Source organism: Rhinatrema bivittatum, chromosome 15 (assembly GCF_901001135.1).
Source record: "Rhinatrema bivittatum chromosome 15, aRhiBiv1.1, whole genome shotgun sequence".
Lineage (NCBI taxonomy): Eukaryota > Metazoa > Chordata > Amphibia > Gymnophiona > Rhinatrematidae > Rhinatrema > Rhinatrema bivittatum.
The window spans coordinates 27,652,814-27,670,025 of NC_042629.1; the positions used below are offsets into that span (position 1 = coordinate 27,652,814).

General features: G+C 43.2%; 1 protein-coding gene across 7 annotated transcripts in view; it reads left to right on the forward strand.

The window, feature by feature from the left end:
- The window catches only part of PKNOX1 (PBX/knotted 1 homeobox 1), a 278,453-nt gene that overhangs the window by 108,042 nt on the left and 153,199 nt on the right, over positions 1-17,212 (forward strand). For all 7 annotated transcript variants that reach the window (XR_003852751.1, XR_003852750.1, XM_029577804.1 and 4 more), the window contains 2 exons: positions 70-240; positions 8,485-8,584. Coding sequence is in view for 5 of the 7 variants with exons in the window: in XM_029577804.1 (XP_029433664.1) it covers positions 70-240; positions 8,485-8,584 (271 nt within the window). In the remaining 2 variants the exon portion in view is untranslated. The remainder of the gene's footprint in view (positions 1-69; positions 241-8,484; positions 8,585-17,212) is intronic.

Genomic DNA, 17,212 nt, shown 5'->3' on the forward strand with positions numbered 1-17,212 from the left:
ATATCCATGAAAAGTGTGCGTTTTCTATTCCTTTCTTAATGTTTGTGTTTTTGTTGTCTTTCTCTCCAGATGGTAAAAGCAATTCAGGTTTTGCGAATTCACCTACTTGAGCTAGAAAAGGTGAATGAACTCTGCAAGGATTTCTGCAGTCGTTATATTGCCTGCTTGAAAACTAAAATGAACAGTGAAACTCTGCTAAGTGGAGATCCTGGAAGTCCATATTCTCCAATCCAGTCCCAGGTAGAACAGAATTCAAATTAAGTTTTTTGTAGAAAACTTTTGGAAATGTGAGAAAAGTATGTTATGCTACATTTTGGTAGACAGTGAAGTCCTTTTAGGTTAATGAACAAATGGATTTTTACACAGGATAAGAAATATGCAGTTGGTGTGGATTTGAAAGGTTTGATTTATAACATACTGTGTACTTGTGTGTTCATTATTTGCATGTTAAAACATCTATGTGCTTCAGTATATGTGGACTTTAATGTACCTAGGGTTGCCAACTGATCCAGATCTAATTTTGCTCCTTTCCATCTATGGACTTGGTGTTTCACTTTTGCAAGGAAAGTACACAACTGGAGAGTATAATATTCGTGGACCCCTGTTGCTGTGGTGAGGTTGGCTCAATCTACAGGGAAGGCCCTTAAAACCCCACTGGCAGGTGGAGGAACTGGACGAGGAAGAGACTGATCAGAGCTTCACCTATACCAGCCCCTTTCCCCTTAGTTTGAACCCTCAGATTCCGGGGAGTAGAGGCAAGTGGCAGACAAAAGTGATCAATGTTCGGGCTGAGGTCAGAGGCAAGTGGAAGACAAGTGAGGTCAGGGTCTGAGCAGAGGTCAAGTCAGAAGTCAGTCCGAGAGTAGGCGAGGGGAGCAAGGAGAAGGACTGACAGGGACTGAAGGAGCAGAAGGAGGTTGGGTAGGAGAGACGAAGCAGGCTGGATTGGAGAGATGATGCAGACTGGGCTGGAGAGACAAGGCAGGCAGAAACTGAACGTGAATGTAGCAACTCATACTACTATGTAGTCGACCCATTGCTGAGGACTACAAGAGGATGTCCTGGAGGGCCCTTTATCGGGCTGAAGAGGTGACGTCATTAAAGAGCATCCCAAGCAGTTTTCTGCCATGAGCTCTTTAAATTGAGTGCGGTTTGGCACGCATATGCTTAGAGGAGTCTGTAGGAGGAGCGGCAATGTCAGTATCCTGCTGCGGAGAGGGGGACTGGCTGCTCGGGACATTGAGTGAGTGGTGCAGCTCGTAAGGCCTAGCCACGAAACGTAACAGCAAGAGAGTTCTTTTGCTCCAAAGAATTTAGTTCACCATTTTAAATTAGGATGGTCAGCTCAACAATGCATCCTTGAAATGGCCAATTATAACTTTAGTGGAAAAATACAAACCATGAAAAATAAATATCACATATACTTAATTCAATTTATTTTGCAAATACATTTACACTATTAGAAAAGAATATGCATTACAAAGCGCTGAGTGTGTTTGCCATTTGTGAAGTATCCTTTTGAATAATGATAACATATAAAAGAACTCCTGAGGAAAGCAAATTTTTATGACAAAACATGGGCCATGTTGAGTTGGTGTATTTATCAAGCTAACAATGCTCAACAACCATTTGCAGTTGTGTGCATTTAAATTAAAGATTTTTTTAGTTGTGAGAGATTTTGACTGTGGGTATATTTTGAAAGGTTCATGAATAAATGCTTTTTGATAAATTAATAGGGAGAGTCATGGTACATTATTTGAATCTTTGGTGTTTAAATACTGATACTGTTTGAAGTCCATTACGGACAAGAGACAGTGGATTAAAATCCCTATACCTTCTTTTCTAATACGGTTTCTTCTTTTAACGATAAAGTGTAGAAACGTAAGATTTGATTAAGGTTTATTTTATACATATTTGTGACAACTTAGTCCCTACATCTCTTTACTTGTTGGATTTTGATATTCATTTAGGAAGGTGTTGCTCTTTTATATTTATTAAAATCTTTTAAAATCATCATAGTGGAAAATTACAAACCAACACGTATATGTAAATACAGCATTTATATATGATGCAATCCCACAATTGTCACATTCACTCGTATATTAAAAAGTTAGAATATAAATCACACATCCAACGTACATGCACACAAACACTCAGTACTCATGCTAAATAAATTGCAGCAATTTCATCTATTCCCCCTTAATCACAACAGTGAGATTCAGTCTCATATATTTCCTCCACCTTCAAGATAAAACTCAAGCCTTTACTCCACACTCAAGACTTCAGATTAGTCCTACAGTCCACCATCTTCTCCAAAGTGGACTACTGTAACGCCCTGCTACTAGGCCTCCCTTTCTCCACCATCAAACCTCTCCAAACCCTCCAAAACGCCATGACTAGAATCTTTACCAACACACGTAAAAGAGAGCATATCACACCCATCCTAGTAGACCTACACTGGCTGCCCATCCAGTTCCGCTCCCAATACAAAACCCTTACCATTCTTCATAACACCCTCTACAAAAACAACCCCCCCTGGCTTAAAGAAATGCCCCACTTCCACCTCTCAACCCGCCAGACAAGATCCACCTCCACAGGCACCCTTCACACCCCCCCCCCCTCAAAACAGCTCGCCTATCCACCACCAGAGAAAGAGCCTTCACCATCGCAGGCCCCGTCCTCTGGAACTCCCTCCCCACACACCTCCGTCTTGAACCCTCCCTATCCATCTTCAAAAAAGGCATTAAGACCTGGCTCTTCAGACAGGCTTACCCCGACTCCAGCCCCTCGTAGCCTCCCCCCTAATCCACCCAGCCTCCCCCCCCCCCCCTGGTCTCTCCCTAGTCACACCCCCCTTCTTACCCCCCCTCCCTCCTTTCACCCGCCCCTATACCCCCCCAGCCCACCACCCACTCCTTCGCTACCCATTACCGTTCTCCACTGTATTTCAATTTTAAAACATATAACCTGTGTTAAAAACCTTAAATTAAGCTCCCTTTTAGTACCTGCTATAACTATAACTGTTGTAAATAAGCTAATATTTTACATCTATGTGTTTAAATGTTCAAATAAGTTATCAATATATCCCATAACTGTTGTAAGTAAGCATCCATATATCTCCTCTATATAATCTATTTATCCCTCTTTTAACCGCTGTAATTAAGCAACAATGTATAACCCCGTTAAGCAACCTCTCTTGTAAATACTGCTACGTTCCTTTTACCTTCTCAGCTGCTGTCTTTCCTCCTTCACCTTCCTCCCTCTCTCTTCCCCCCCCCCCTTTTTTTCGCTCCTGCTCCATCCCCCACTCCCTGTTTTTTGTAATTTCCTCCTTTCTCAAGTTTATTGTAAACCGGTGTGATGTGCTTGCACAAACACCGGTATATTAAAAGCTGTTAAATCAAAAAATAAAATAAAGACTCAATCCTATAATTTAAAGTGGTGTTTCTTTCCCCCCCCAAAATTCAACTCCAGTCTAGATATCATCCACCTTCTGATAATATCCCAAATTCATTTCAGATATCGTCCACCTTCCAATCCATTTGATAAATATTTTTTTGCAATATTGTAAGAATATTTGCATAGTATATTGTATGATTTGTTTGTAATGCTTACCACTATATATTTTGATTTGCTGAGTTTTGGGTGTTAGGCTACAGCTTCCTCCTCAGACTCATTGCTGCAAGTCACTTTCCGCTCGACAGAACACCGACCTTGGATGCCCAGGTACGCGCACAACTGGAAACCAATGGAGAGATAGGCGCACAGTTTGTACCACTTCGTCGGGAAAGCCTGGCCATTGCCCAGTGTTGACAACACACACCCTGGCTATTTAATCCTACCTAGACCGGGACTCCTTGCCTCGGCAATAGGTCTCCTGAGTAGGTTGCTTTTTGGTGTGCATTACTTGTCCTTGGTCCTGCCTTGTATTCCTGCTCCCGTGTTCTATCTCGATGCTTGTCCAGTCTTCTTTCTTCCCTGGTCTCTCTGCGGGGGGGGGGGGGGGTTATAATTTGGCTGTTTAGTTTTTTGAGTACTTGCCAGGTACCTGTAGCTTGGATTGGCCACTGTTGGAAACAGGATGCTGGGCTTGATGGACCCTTGGTCTGACTCAGTATGGCAATTTCTTATGTTCTTAAAAAATTCTCATAACATTTAGTAGGTCATACGGAGAGCCTACAGTCTGATACAATTAAGGAGGGGGACAAATGGAAAATGGCTTTTAACACCAGGGATGGCCATTTCAAATATTTGATCATGCCTTTCAGGCTGTGTAACGCCCCTGCTATTTTTCAAGCAATGGTACATGAGATATTTCGAGATTCCCTCCAGTCTCATTTGGTGGTATACCTGGATGACATCTTGGTATGCTCTCAGATCCTCGCCCAACACTGAGGGCGTGTTTGGCAGGTCTTACAATGACTGAGAAAGCACAAACTTTATGCCAAGTTGCAAAAGTGCTTCTTTGAACAAACAGAGCTGCCCTTCTTGGGCTACATCGTTTCTTAGGATGGCCTATGATTGACCTGGTAAAATTAAAGGCCATTCTCACAGGACAAGCAGGATGGTAGTCCTCACACATGGGTGACATCATCAGGATGGAGCCCAATCACGGAACACTTTTGTCAAAGTTTCTAGAACTTTGACTGGCACCTACTGGGCATGCCCAGCATGGCACTAATCCTGCAACCAGCAGGGGTCCCCCTTCAGTAGCCACGTGGGTTAAGGAGCTCTCTAGAGATTCCTGACAGGAATTTTCCTCACGGAACTTCTTTCAAATTTTTCAAAACAATTTACCCCATAGGGGTCCCCCTATCGATTCCGTACTCCGCAGTCGAAAGGTAAGGCTATACCCTCGTTTGCGGTCGATTCCCATCGAGTTTTCCCTTCGGGGCTTACTGGCCATCGACCACACCGCGGCTAAATTTTTGTCGAAGCCATGGTATCAGGTTTTCGTCGGTGCCCCGACTGTCCTCTGACAATGTCCATCACAGACTCACATAGAGTTTGTGTACTGTGTTTGGGGTCTGACCATGACATCCTAACTTGCACCAAATGTGCCCAAATGACGCTGAAGGGCCGTAAGGCCTGCTCAGAGAAGATGGAGTTTCTTTTTCAGTCAAAACCCCCGACTCCATCGACCGCTTCGACATCGTCTGAGCTGGTGCCATCGACCTCTCGCCAGCAGCGGGACACTGGTGCTGCCCGACTGGCATCGACTACTCCGAAGGTGTCGACTTCTTCCTCCTCGCCTCAGGAAAAGAACCGAGGAGAACATTGTGAAAAGCGTCGCCACCGGCATCGGATCAGTCCGCTGATCCAGGCAAGCCCTCGGCATCGGTGTCGACAGAACCACCAACAAAGAAATCCCGTCCAGAGAAGGCTCCATCCTCCTCTGCGACCAGGTCACCGAGGCGTTCCCCACCTTCATCGGTGCAGGGAGCCGCGACTCCACTTTTACCAGTGGACCCTCCGGCTACGCCATTATTGCCTCCCACTCCGGAGCTGGGGTTACATGGAATTGGATCGGATGATCCAAGAGGCCATCGGTAAAGCACTTCAGGGCTTCCGACCTCCATTGGCACCGTCACCGATGCCAGCCCCAGTCACCGACCCGATACCCACGGTGCTTACACCGCTTCTAGGCAGACTGGATGTGCTGATCAGTGTGCTTCCACCGGTGGAACCGAGAGTACCGGTATGTCCACCACCTTCCATGCCGATACCTTTGTCATAGGAAGATATGCGTAATCATATGGCACAATATCATGGAGGGAAAATTTGGATATTTCAAGATTTATCAAAAATCTCTCAGGAGAAAAGAGAGAAATTCTTAACTATGCGTTTTGAGGTGTTGGCAAGGGGAGCCACTTTTCTTCTGAAATATCCCTGTAAATGTGTCTTGAATTATTTAAATTCCAAATATGTTTTTCTAGATCCACAGCAATTATGTTTATTCTTTGATACATATTCCCAAGTCGATCCTGTTTAGAGGCTCGGTACAGAGAAGTAATAGATTCTGATCGCTTACCACCAATTCTACATGATGCGGTATGCTAATGACTGTGTCCGGAAATTGAAACTTTTCATTCAGACCAGATTGGGTGAACCTGCTCCCAGCAACTGCTCAAGGATTTAGAGAAGGCCATTTATGAGTCCTTTGACATTGTCGCCCAACAAGTCCTGATCGTCTTGTGGCATATGGCAGCTACTTGAGCTACAAGTGATCAAGAATGCTCTTTTGGCTTTCACGTATCTGCTCCAGGTAAAGAACATATTGTTTCAAACCATCAACTAAGACATCTTCAACAAGCAGGGAGGCACAGGTACCTGGATACTCTGTCAGGCCATGTACCTGCCAGAGATAAGCAATTCCTTGGCAGATCGCCTCAGCAGAATATTTTGTCCTCACAAGTGTCTTTCAATCAATCTACTACAGAGAAACTATTCAAATTATGGGGTTGACCCTCAATCACCTGTTCACAACAAAAAGCAATCGAAAACTCGACTATCACAGCGAACTCAGCTTGGCTCAAGACGCATTCCTACTGGATTGGGGGAAAAACCTCATGTATGCTTTTCCACCTATTCCCTTACTGTCAAGGACAGATCAAAAGATTCTACAAGCCCACACTTGGATGATCCTCATAGCTCTTGTATGTTCCTGGTATGCCTATCTTGTATGAGTTTCTGTATGTCCTCCAGTATACCTCTGTTCAGCTCCATCCTTACTAACAAAGGAAGATGGAAATTTGCTTCATCCTAATCTGTGGGACCTCAATCTCACAGCATGGATTTTGAATGCTCAGAAATTGCTAACCTTTCCTTGACTAAAGCCATTGAGGATGTCTTGCTTTCTGCCAGAAAACAAAACTACTCCATTTAAATGGTCTAGAAACTCCAGCTGGTGTACTAGTCATGGCCTTTATCCCTTCCCTTGTGACCCACAATGACTGTTGTCCTCTCCACCTCTTATCCAACTCAGGACTTGCTTCATCTTCAGTACAGATTCACCTCAGTGTACAGCTTATCATGTCCCTGGTGGACAACAAACCTATCTCAATTCATCCTTTCATCTCCAAGTTTATGAAAGGCTTGTTGAACCTGAAACCTCTGGTGCACAAAGCCCTGGTACCTTGGGACTTAAACATTGTCCTCCTTTCAACCCATTGGAGAATCCCTCCCTAAAATACCTAACCTGGAAAGTACTCTTCCTAATTGTGGTTACCTCTTCTCAGAGGGTTAGTGAGCTTCAAGCCATCATGCACTATCCTTCTTATCTGCAGTTTTTCCACAAAGAGTACTGCTTTGCACTTACCCTAAGTTCTTGCCAAAAATTGCGTTGGCTTTCTATCTCACTCAGTCCATCATCTTGCCCACTTTCTTCTCTTGGCCTCATGTGCATGATGGGGAGAAACATCTTCATACCCTTGACTCTAAAAGGGTACTTGTATGTTATAAAAAAAATATAACCCAACTGCATCACTGAACATCTCAGCTTTTTTCCTCATACAACCCCCAGTAGACTGGATACATTGGTACCCAAGCATACCTTGTCCAGCTGGCTAACAGCCTGCATTCACACTGTTACACTGCAGCTGGATTTGACCTTTATTTTGTTTACTTTATTTATTTACTTGTATACCGTCACTCTGTATACAAATGTGGCAGTTCACAACAAGTTAAAACCAACAGAACATAAGTATATTATTAACAAACACCTAATATAACTCACACATGCTATAGAGTCCATATTATTAATGCCACGGGTGTTTCTCCGCCTCTTACTGTTTTCACTCTCATCACAATAAAAATAAAAAGCCCATCATGTACAGGCTATGGCATCTTCCATTTCCCATTTACATGAAGTCTCATTGGAAGATATCTGCAAAGGTGCCATTTGGACTTCTGTATGCACATTCACTTCTCACTATTGTCTGGGCAACCATTTAAGAGCTGACAGGCATTTTTGGACAGGCAGTATTGCAGAATGTAGTCTCGCTGCAACTCTCAAATTGGGGCTCCCCATATGTAACCATATGAACCGGTATGATGTCCCCACTAATACCGGTATATAAAAGTTTCTAAATAAATAAATAAATGTAATGACTAATTCAGCCTGCTTATCAGGGAAAAAGCAAGTTTTTTGTTTTTTTTTTACCGTAAACTGTGTTTTCCGTAGATATCAGGATGAATTAGCCATGGAATACCTGCCCTCCTACCTGGAGAATTGACTACCTAGCTAGTTAGCTATGTTACTGACTCACGAGGCAATACCCATGTGGGAACTCCCACACATGCTCAGTAGAGCTCAAAGTTTTGTTAGCTTGGAGAGACAAGTCCGTTTGGTGCCACCAGATGACGTCACCCATATGTAATGGCTAATTCATCCTACTATCTATGGAAAACACTGTTTACGGTAAGCGAACTTGCTTTACTCTATCATTTTATTCTTACTCAGTATATTACTTTTTATTTTCCTAGCAAGTACAGAGTACCATTACGGGTACATTGAGTCCGCAAGGGATCGTGGTACCAGCATCGGCTCTGCAGCAAGGGAATGTTACTATGGCAACAGTAGCAGGTATGATAACATAAAATATTAAATCTGAATTCTTTGATATTCTGTCTTGCGTGTCTGGCAGAAAGCATTCCCTTCACTGTCTTTTTGATAAAGTCTTACAGTGAGATCTCACAGAAATGTTCCGAATCTAGAAATCACCCCCTACATGAGACTCTGCTAAGATTTAAAAAGGTTCGACAGTAAGTGTGATGTTGGATATCGCTGTGTCTTGGGTGTATTTCTAGGCCATAAGGCAAGAGGTTTAAAAGATTCTGTGAAACAGTGATATCCCAAATAGCAGCCATCAAGAATTCTATCAAAAACCTGCTATTACACTAGGTGCCAGTGCTGCATATGCCATCTCCCTCCCCTTGCCTTGCAGGTGCCACCCCTCCATATGTCTTTCTGTCTCATTATTCTCATTTACTTCTGTTTTGTTTGTTTTGTTTAATTCCCCTTCAACCTTCCTCTTCCTCCCTCTAGCTTTTACCTTTCTTCTTCCCTTCCAGTTATTCCCTTTCATTTCCCTTCAGACTTGTTCCCCTCTTGCCTTTCCTTTCCTCTTTCTGGCCTCTTCTCACCCTCCTCCTCAATTTCTCCAGCTTTCTATCACTCTCTTTCCTCCATAGTGGTAATTCATCTTCACTATATGCTGGAGGCAGAAGGCTGCTGTGGATCGCAGCAGATCTTTATAGACTTTTAGGATGGGAGGTGATTTCTTTGATAGCATGGAGTGCAAGAGGAAAGTGGCAGCTTCGCAGGCAGCTTCAGGTCAATTGGGAAGTCAGGAAGATGGCACCCTTCTTCTGGCAGCCTGGTGTCAGGACAAGCCTAGAGGACAGCTGCAGAGGTGAGTCCTGACAGGCCCATCTCAAACTGATATCCCCCTCCCTTCACTCATTGCCGCCTTCACTTCCAGAACATGAATGGGGAAATCATCTTCATGCATCTGACAAAGTGGACTTGAAAGTTCATGCTTCAATAAATTGGTTAATCTATAAGGTACCACCTGACTCCTATCATTTTTACTACACCATTCTAACACGTCTATCCTTCTGAAGATTCTTCCTCTCGGTATTATGTTTGTCTGTTGCGGGATCGACCAGTGGCACTCACCATGAGACGCTGGCATGCCCCAGTGCAGCAGGGCCATTTTCTGGCAAGGGCTAGCTGGCAGAATAAAAAACAAACTGGCAGGCCAAGATCTTCCACCTTCTCTGGAAGCACTTATTGCCCTGGCCATCCGAGTGGATTTAAGGTTCCAGGAACAATCCCAGGAGAAGAAGACTTCCCACTGACCTGTTGTTTTAGCTATTGACTTCCAGCACCCCATGAAGACCACCATGATGGTCATCACCTCTGAAGAACCCATGCAGTTGGGTAGATCCCAGCTCTTGGAGGAGGAGAAACTGAGGTGAAGACAATATAACCTCTGCCTCTACTGTGTTGTGCAGGGGCATTTCTCTAGCCACTGCCCTGAGAAGTCAGGCAAACCTCAGAATGTGGGGGGGGGGGGGGGGGCCTTAGTCAAGAAGACAGTCTTGAATCACCTGGGTCCCTCTCCACAGCCGGTAGTACCTGTGTGCCTCACCTTCGAGACCGAGGCATTATTTGATTTTGGAGCAAGGGACAACTTCATTCAAGAGTTGTTGCTGTGCCACTATGGCTGGCCCATTACTGCTTTCACCATACCTTGCACCATTTTCTCGGTCTATGGCAAACCATTGCCTGGCTACGTTATCATAGTCACTATGTCCATCACCATGCAGATTGGTTCACGTTGGGAAAGCATCAAGTTCTATGTTCTACCTAAGGCAGTCAATCCCGTCATTTTGAGATTACCCTGGTTCAAGCTCCACCAGCCTTTCATTGATTGGTCTGCATTGCAGATTACACACTGGGGCCCTTCCTGCCAAGAACATTGTGCTGCTCGGATTCTGCCTCCAAACACAGTGGCCCGGACTATCTTGCCTCACTTGTTGGGCCTGCCAATCCAGTACATCTCACCAACCAATGCAATAAACCATAGAATCTTGCCGCCTTGCCACTCGACTGACTGCCTGGACTTCTTGAAGCCCTTCATCATGGTGGTAAATGTCACTGTAAAGAAGGCTGGGGCTGTTCTCATTGAACACAATGATTCATAGACCCATGAGCCATGCTCTCCTGTCTCTGAAGGATCCTCGCCTGTAGAAGAGATTCAGTCAGTGTGTGCTGTTTCATGTCCTTCCAAAACCAAAGAATTCTTTGATTCCTTTCTGGAAATCAGGCTGAACCTTCCAGGATCCCAGATGGCAAATGTGTTCCATCATTGTTCTCGCCAGAAGCCGAAGACAAGAGACCTGAGAAAGGAACTTGGGAGGGGGGGGGGGTGTTAATAAGTTTGCCTGTTGCAGGATCATCCCGCGACTAGTGGCACTCACTGCAAGATGCTGGCAGTTGTGGCAAGAACACCACTAACGCAGACAACTGCGCGGCACCTTTTGATGTTCCCGTGGCAGAAAGTAGGGCCACTTGTTGCAATCCAATGATGTCACGCGACTGGGTTTAAAGGCCCCAGCTGCGCTTGCTGCCTTGCCTCAGCAACAGGTCGTTCTGCTTGTTAGCAGTGTGTGTTACTTTACCTTGCCTCGTCCAGTCCTCTTCGAGGCCTGCCTTCCATCTTTGCCTCATCCCACCTGTTCAGCCTTGCCTCACCCAGCCTTGCTTTGCCCCATCCAACCTTGCCCTATCTTTGATGCCTCTCCCTGTTTGCTCACCTTATTCTCAGAGTCTTGTCTCGTGTTGCCTTGTCCTTGTTCGGAGTCTTGTCATTGTCTTGTGTCTTGTCTGTCTTGGCCTGATTCTCCAGTTCTGACCTCTGTCTCAGACTTGGATTACTCCTTGCTTGCCATCTGGATCTGACTTTGCCTTTTATTCTGACTGTGCCTTGTCTGCTGCCTGCTCTGACTCTCTCCTGGTTTGCCCTCAGGACTCACTTAAGCCCTCCCAGCCCCTGGAACCCAAGGCCACAACCTGCAGGCAACAGGGCTGGAGTAGGCGAAGCTCTAGCTTGTTTCAGACCATAGTGTATTCGCCAGCTGTCGGCAAGGGCCTAGTAGCTATGCCACAGCACAAGGGCTCACAACCCATACACTCAGATGTCTCAGAATTTCAAGGCAAGTCTCACAAAATATCTCAGATACTAGTGCCCAACACTCACACCTACCTCAAGCCATCCCTGTACCTCACAAACCTACCATTCTCTACGTCATCTCTCCCTTCCTACTCACTCTCTTCATTGATCCAAATCCCCAACCCTCCTCACTATCACCAATTATCATAATTACTAGCAATGGCAAATATTCACAAAACATTCCCATCCCATGCAGACAGTGGAACTCCTACAATCTTTTCTATCCACCAAGAATAAACATGGACTAGATGCTCCCTCCTCCAGCCCAGCTACCCTTCTGGTACCAAGATACCTAAATAACCAATTAATTACAAGATAAACCTCCTGTATGATCTCGAGAATGACTCTGTTGATGCCCTCTGCTTCACAGAAACATGGGCTGAGGGCACTGAGTCCCCCCAGTTTAGCCAAATTTGCCCCCAAGTCTGTCCTTTGCCCACACACCCCAGAACAAAAAAAAAGAAAAGAGGGAGGGTTAGCCATAATCTCTTGGTCCTCATTAGCCTTGACTCCCCTACCACATAAGAGCCTGAAGGAATCAAAGCCTCCTTCCTTAAAGCCGACACTCAACCCAGTTGGAGGAATTCTGTCAGTATACTGCCCGCCATTTTGGTTTCATGACAGCTCTATATGATCTCTTCTCACCTAATTTCAGAGGCCATCCTAGAACATCTAGGACCCTAAATATAAGTGATTTCAACATTCACATCAGTGAATCATACTGGGGTAACATGCAAGAATTCCTAGGCTTCCTGGAAGCTTTCAACCTTACTAAACTAAACATGAATCCAACTCATGGCGGCAGTCTTCCCCCTCTACCTCATTTTAGCACCTCTGCAATTCCTAAAGGAACATACAATAGAGAATATATGGGCCATCGAAAATTCCTGGACCTAATAAACTTTGATATTTACCCATTCACAGCCCAGAAATCCAAACCAGTGAAAAACCACAAAACTGGTCCACCCAACATCACGCTTCAATTTAGAGTCACTCCTACGTACTCTCTAAAGCTCATCAGATGGTCCCCTTCCCTCCTCCACCACAATCTGCGAGCTAGTGGACAACTGGAGCTCAGATTAAGTTTGTCACAGATGAGATTGCCCCATGGAAAACACTACTATCAAAAACCCTAACCAATCCCTGGTTCACGCCAGATCTAAAAGAAATAAAGAGAACTGGCAGACAGTTGGAATAGAAATGGTGGAACTTGTCTCAACTCAACAAGATTAAATGCAAATGGCACTAGACTAATTACCACAGAACTATCACTAAAGCAAAGAGAGCATATTATACAAAAACATTCAAGCAGAAAACACTCCCAAAGAGCTTTTCCATATCATCCCCTTCATTTTTTACCTCTCTTGCTCACAAACGAATCCCACTGCAAAAAACTAGACATGTTTTTCAAAGATAAAATCATGCTTATCTAACCAGATCTTGACATGACGGGAACCCTACCACCAGCATCTCAAACCAGCCACCTACCAGGAGGATCCCTGCCCATTCTGGTTAATCAAACAAGCCAAAACAGGTGTAACATCAACTCATCTCTAGCAGAAGCTTACCTTCTTCCCTCCCTGAAGAAATCACTAGTAAGACCTACTTGGAAATCAATCTTGATTGAATGACTCAATAAATACCTCCCAGTCTCAAACCTCTCATTTCTAAGCAAGCTCATTGAGAAAGTAGTGTTACTGCAACTATCTGATTATCTGCTCGCTACAAATGACGTGAATCCTTATCAATCCAGATTCTGACCACACAAGAGCACTGAAACTACACTAGTAAGCCTAGTCAACGAATTGCAGCTCTGTGTTGACTTTGGACAGCCTGTTCCTGACCTATCTGTGTGATATAATTGACCACAACCTCCTTATTACCTGACTAGCAGTCCTAGGACTAATAGGTCCAGCACGAACCTGGTTCACTTCCTCCCTTACTGATCTCACCAAATATGTCTCTTTAGGAGAAGCCTATCTCTTCCCCACCTTCTCTCTTGTGAGCTTCACCTGGGTGCTATTCTTTTTCAATATCTACAGAATCGAGCAGAATCATCCAGGACTGCCAGATCTCTCAGTACTTCTGTTCTGATGACATCCAACTAAGTAGTAACTAAGATGAAATTGTCACCAACCTCAAAAATTGCCTTAGAAAAATTGCAGACTGCTATGTCATAACACACACATGCGTGCCCATATATACGAATATGTGGGCACGCACAAAACTGCTCCAGTATTTTATAACCTGCACGTATATGATGTACGGGATATAAAATAGTCGTAAATATACCCAGAAACATGCATGTGCAGTTAAAAAATGCACAAATATATTTTGCACTTTTTCGGCTAAATTTCAAGTTATCTAGCTAAGTAGCAGCACTTTTCCAGATAAATACTGATTTATCAGCTAGCCGAATAATTACCTCTTTTTAGACTTATCCAGCTATCTGACTTAGCCAGGTGAGTAGTGTTTTAAGACTTATCCAGCTAAGTAGTGACTTTGCTACTGTTTACTTTACTGGGCAAATCGGAATTTGTTTGGATAAGTGCCGCTATTTATCTGGATAAATTGGAACTAATCTGGATGTGCAAAAAGTGCTGCTACTTAGGGAGATAACTTGAAATTTAGCTGGCTAAGTGTATGCAACTGGTATACTTGCATATTTTTACATCTAATTTTAAAGTGATATGTGAGTAAATTTAACACGTGTAAATTAGATTAGTTGGCTTTTACATGTGTAAATCAGGAGATTTTCTAACATGCGCGTGGCAATGAATTTACCAGTTTTACCATTTAGTCTACCAATTTGCCCAGTTCTTCTGCATGTCATTGAGACCCTCCTGGCTCTTCAGTCTGAGGTTCTCCCTATTTTACCTAGACCTCTCACCCGTCATTATTTCACTTTTAAAACGTTTTGATCACTTACTCCAGATATTGAGCAGGAGTAAATATATGCAAATAAGCTGCCAAATTTTCTTGTGTAAATTGCTTATAAAATAGCAACTTACGCGCGTAAATGTTGGCCCTGCCCCAGAATGCCCCGGCTCACCCTTTTTTTATGTTGTGTTTTCTAAAACTGTTTTACACGCAAAACAACTAATTTTTTGGCATTTGAAAATTCATCTTAATGCCTAAGCCCCCAGAAAATGGATATGCTCTGGACTGATTAAAAAAAAGAACTCAGTCAACCATACATGTGAATGACACTTGTAAACTACCCTAACTCTCAGCTCCCAAGTCCAGAGCTTAGGCTTCATGATAGACTCCCATCTCACCATCAAAACCAAGCAATAACCAAAATGGCTTTCTTCCACCTACATCAACTCTGCCACCTTCACCCTGTCCTGAAAGACATGGCCTTTGAAACTGCTACTAGGGCCTATGTACTCTTGTGCCCTGGACTATGGACTATTGCAACTTGCTCTCATTTCAAAAAGGATATAACAAAATTAGAAAAGGTACAGAGAAGGGCAATGAAAATGGTTAAGGGAGTGGAACAGCTCCCATATGAAGCAAGGCTAAACAGATTAGAACTCTTCAACTTGGTGAAGAGAAGGCTGAGAAGAAGGATATAATACAGGTTTATAAAATCATGAAGAGGTGGCACAGGTAACTAGGAAATGGTTATTTATCCTTTCGTATAGTACTAGGGGACACTCCATGAAGTTAGGAGGTAACAGATTTTTTAAAAATTGAAGAAAGTTTTTCATTCAGCACAATTAGGATGTTAAATTTCCTTGCCGGGATACGTAGTCAAGGCATAGCAGGGTTTAAAAGAAGTTTAGACAAGTTTCTGGAGGAAAATTCCCCAAACTATTATTACAGTTATTAGCCAGGTAGACCTGAAGAAAGTCACAGCTTATCCCTAGGAGTGAGCAACAAAGAACTGTATCTCCTCTATGGGATCTGCCAGGTACTTGTCTACCTAGACTGGTCACTGTCAGAGACAGGATGCTGAGCACAATGGACCATTGGTCTGATCCACCATGGCACTTATGGCTTATATCAGACACCCCAGCACCCTACTGCAGCTCTTACAGAGCACAGCAGCCTGCATGATTATGAATGCAAACAGAAGGATTCGAATAACACCAATCCTAAAATCCCTACATTGGCTCCCAATACTCTTCTGCACCAAATTCAAAATTCTGGTCTAACCTACAAAATCCTCAAAGGCCAAGCTCCATCATATCTCAGCAGATCTTTTCCTCCCTTCATACCCTTCTCACTAACTCAGGCATGCCTAGCGTTCCATCCCCAAAATCAATACATCTCACTAATACCAGAAAGAGGACCTATATAGGATCTACCCCAACTCAGTGGAATATCCTACAAACTGCCAATAGGCTTGCTGTAGATCTCCCCTCTTTCCAAAAACTGGTTAAAATCTGGTTCTTGAAGCAGCATTTGGCCCAAACCAGCAATGCAGAAACCCTATTTAAGTCATTGTATGTTCCCTCTTCATCCTTTGGCTTGCTAGCTACCCTGAAGTCCAACCACTATGAACTGTTCCTTCACTGCTTAATTGTTATACTGCTCATTCTTGGAATTATTTGCAATATATTCTATTTGCCATATTTGCATACTGTAATTGAAATATGTGTAATATTTACTATATATATCATGTTCTAATATTGTATCTGAAATATTTGTTGCTTTCTTGTAAACACTTTGAACTTTCCTGTTGGAAAAGCATGTCATAAATAATGACTTGTGAACTATTTATTTATTTAAGAATTTTTGATATATAGCGTTTTTCAAATACAGTCGACTTCATTTGACTTGACTGTCCTGAGACTTCTGTTCACACACGACTCCTTGATGACTCCCTCTCAAATAGTTTTTATAGATGCTCATAATTAGTGAGCTTGCAAGTGTGATTCCTACAGGCTGCCAAACGCAGCTGAAAGCACATTACTACAATAATGAAATATTTCTGAAAATAAATTGTTTAAATTGCTTTCTTTTCTTTTTCTAATGAAAATGATGCTTAAGAAAGTGCAGTTTTGATACACAGATACCTGAAGATTTCTTTTTATCAATGAAACGGATTTGGTAATACAAGCTTCTAGCATATACTACTCTGTAAATGTGCCTTAATATTGTTCTAGAAGAATTACCTTTGGGGTGTGAGGGTGGTTTACTTTCCATGTCATTCTCTCTGTCTTCTTTGCTAAGATTTACAGCAATGGTATCAGTATCAGTTGTGATGGTGGGTATTTTTTAGTGATGTGGACACCTTTTCCTTTGAAATTGAACTGAGATGACCATTATGCATTATTTTATTATGCATTTTACATATTTAGGGTTAATTTTCAGCTATTTGCATTGGGACAGAGTGTGTATTTACTTTTAACCAATTTTCAAAATGAAAGTGTGCAGTTTCCTGCAGACATTTCCTCCTCCTTTTTGTGCGAGTTGTTTTTTTCATGGAAAATATGTTTAGAGTTGAAAATGCAATTTACGGTTGT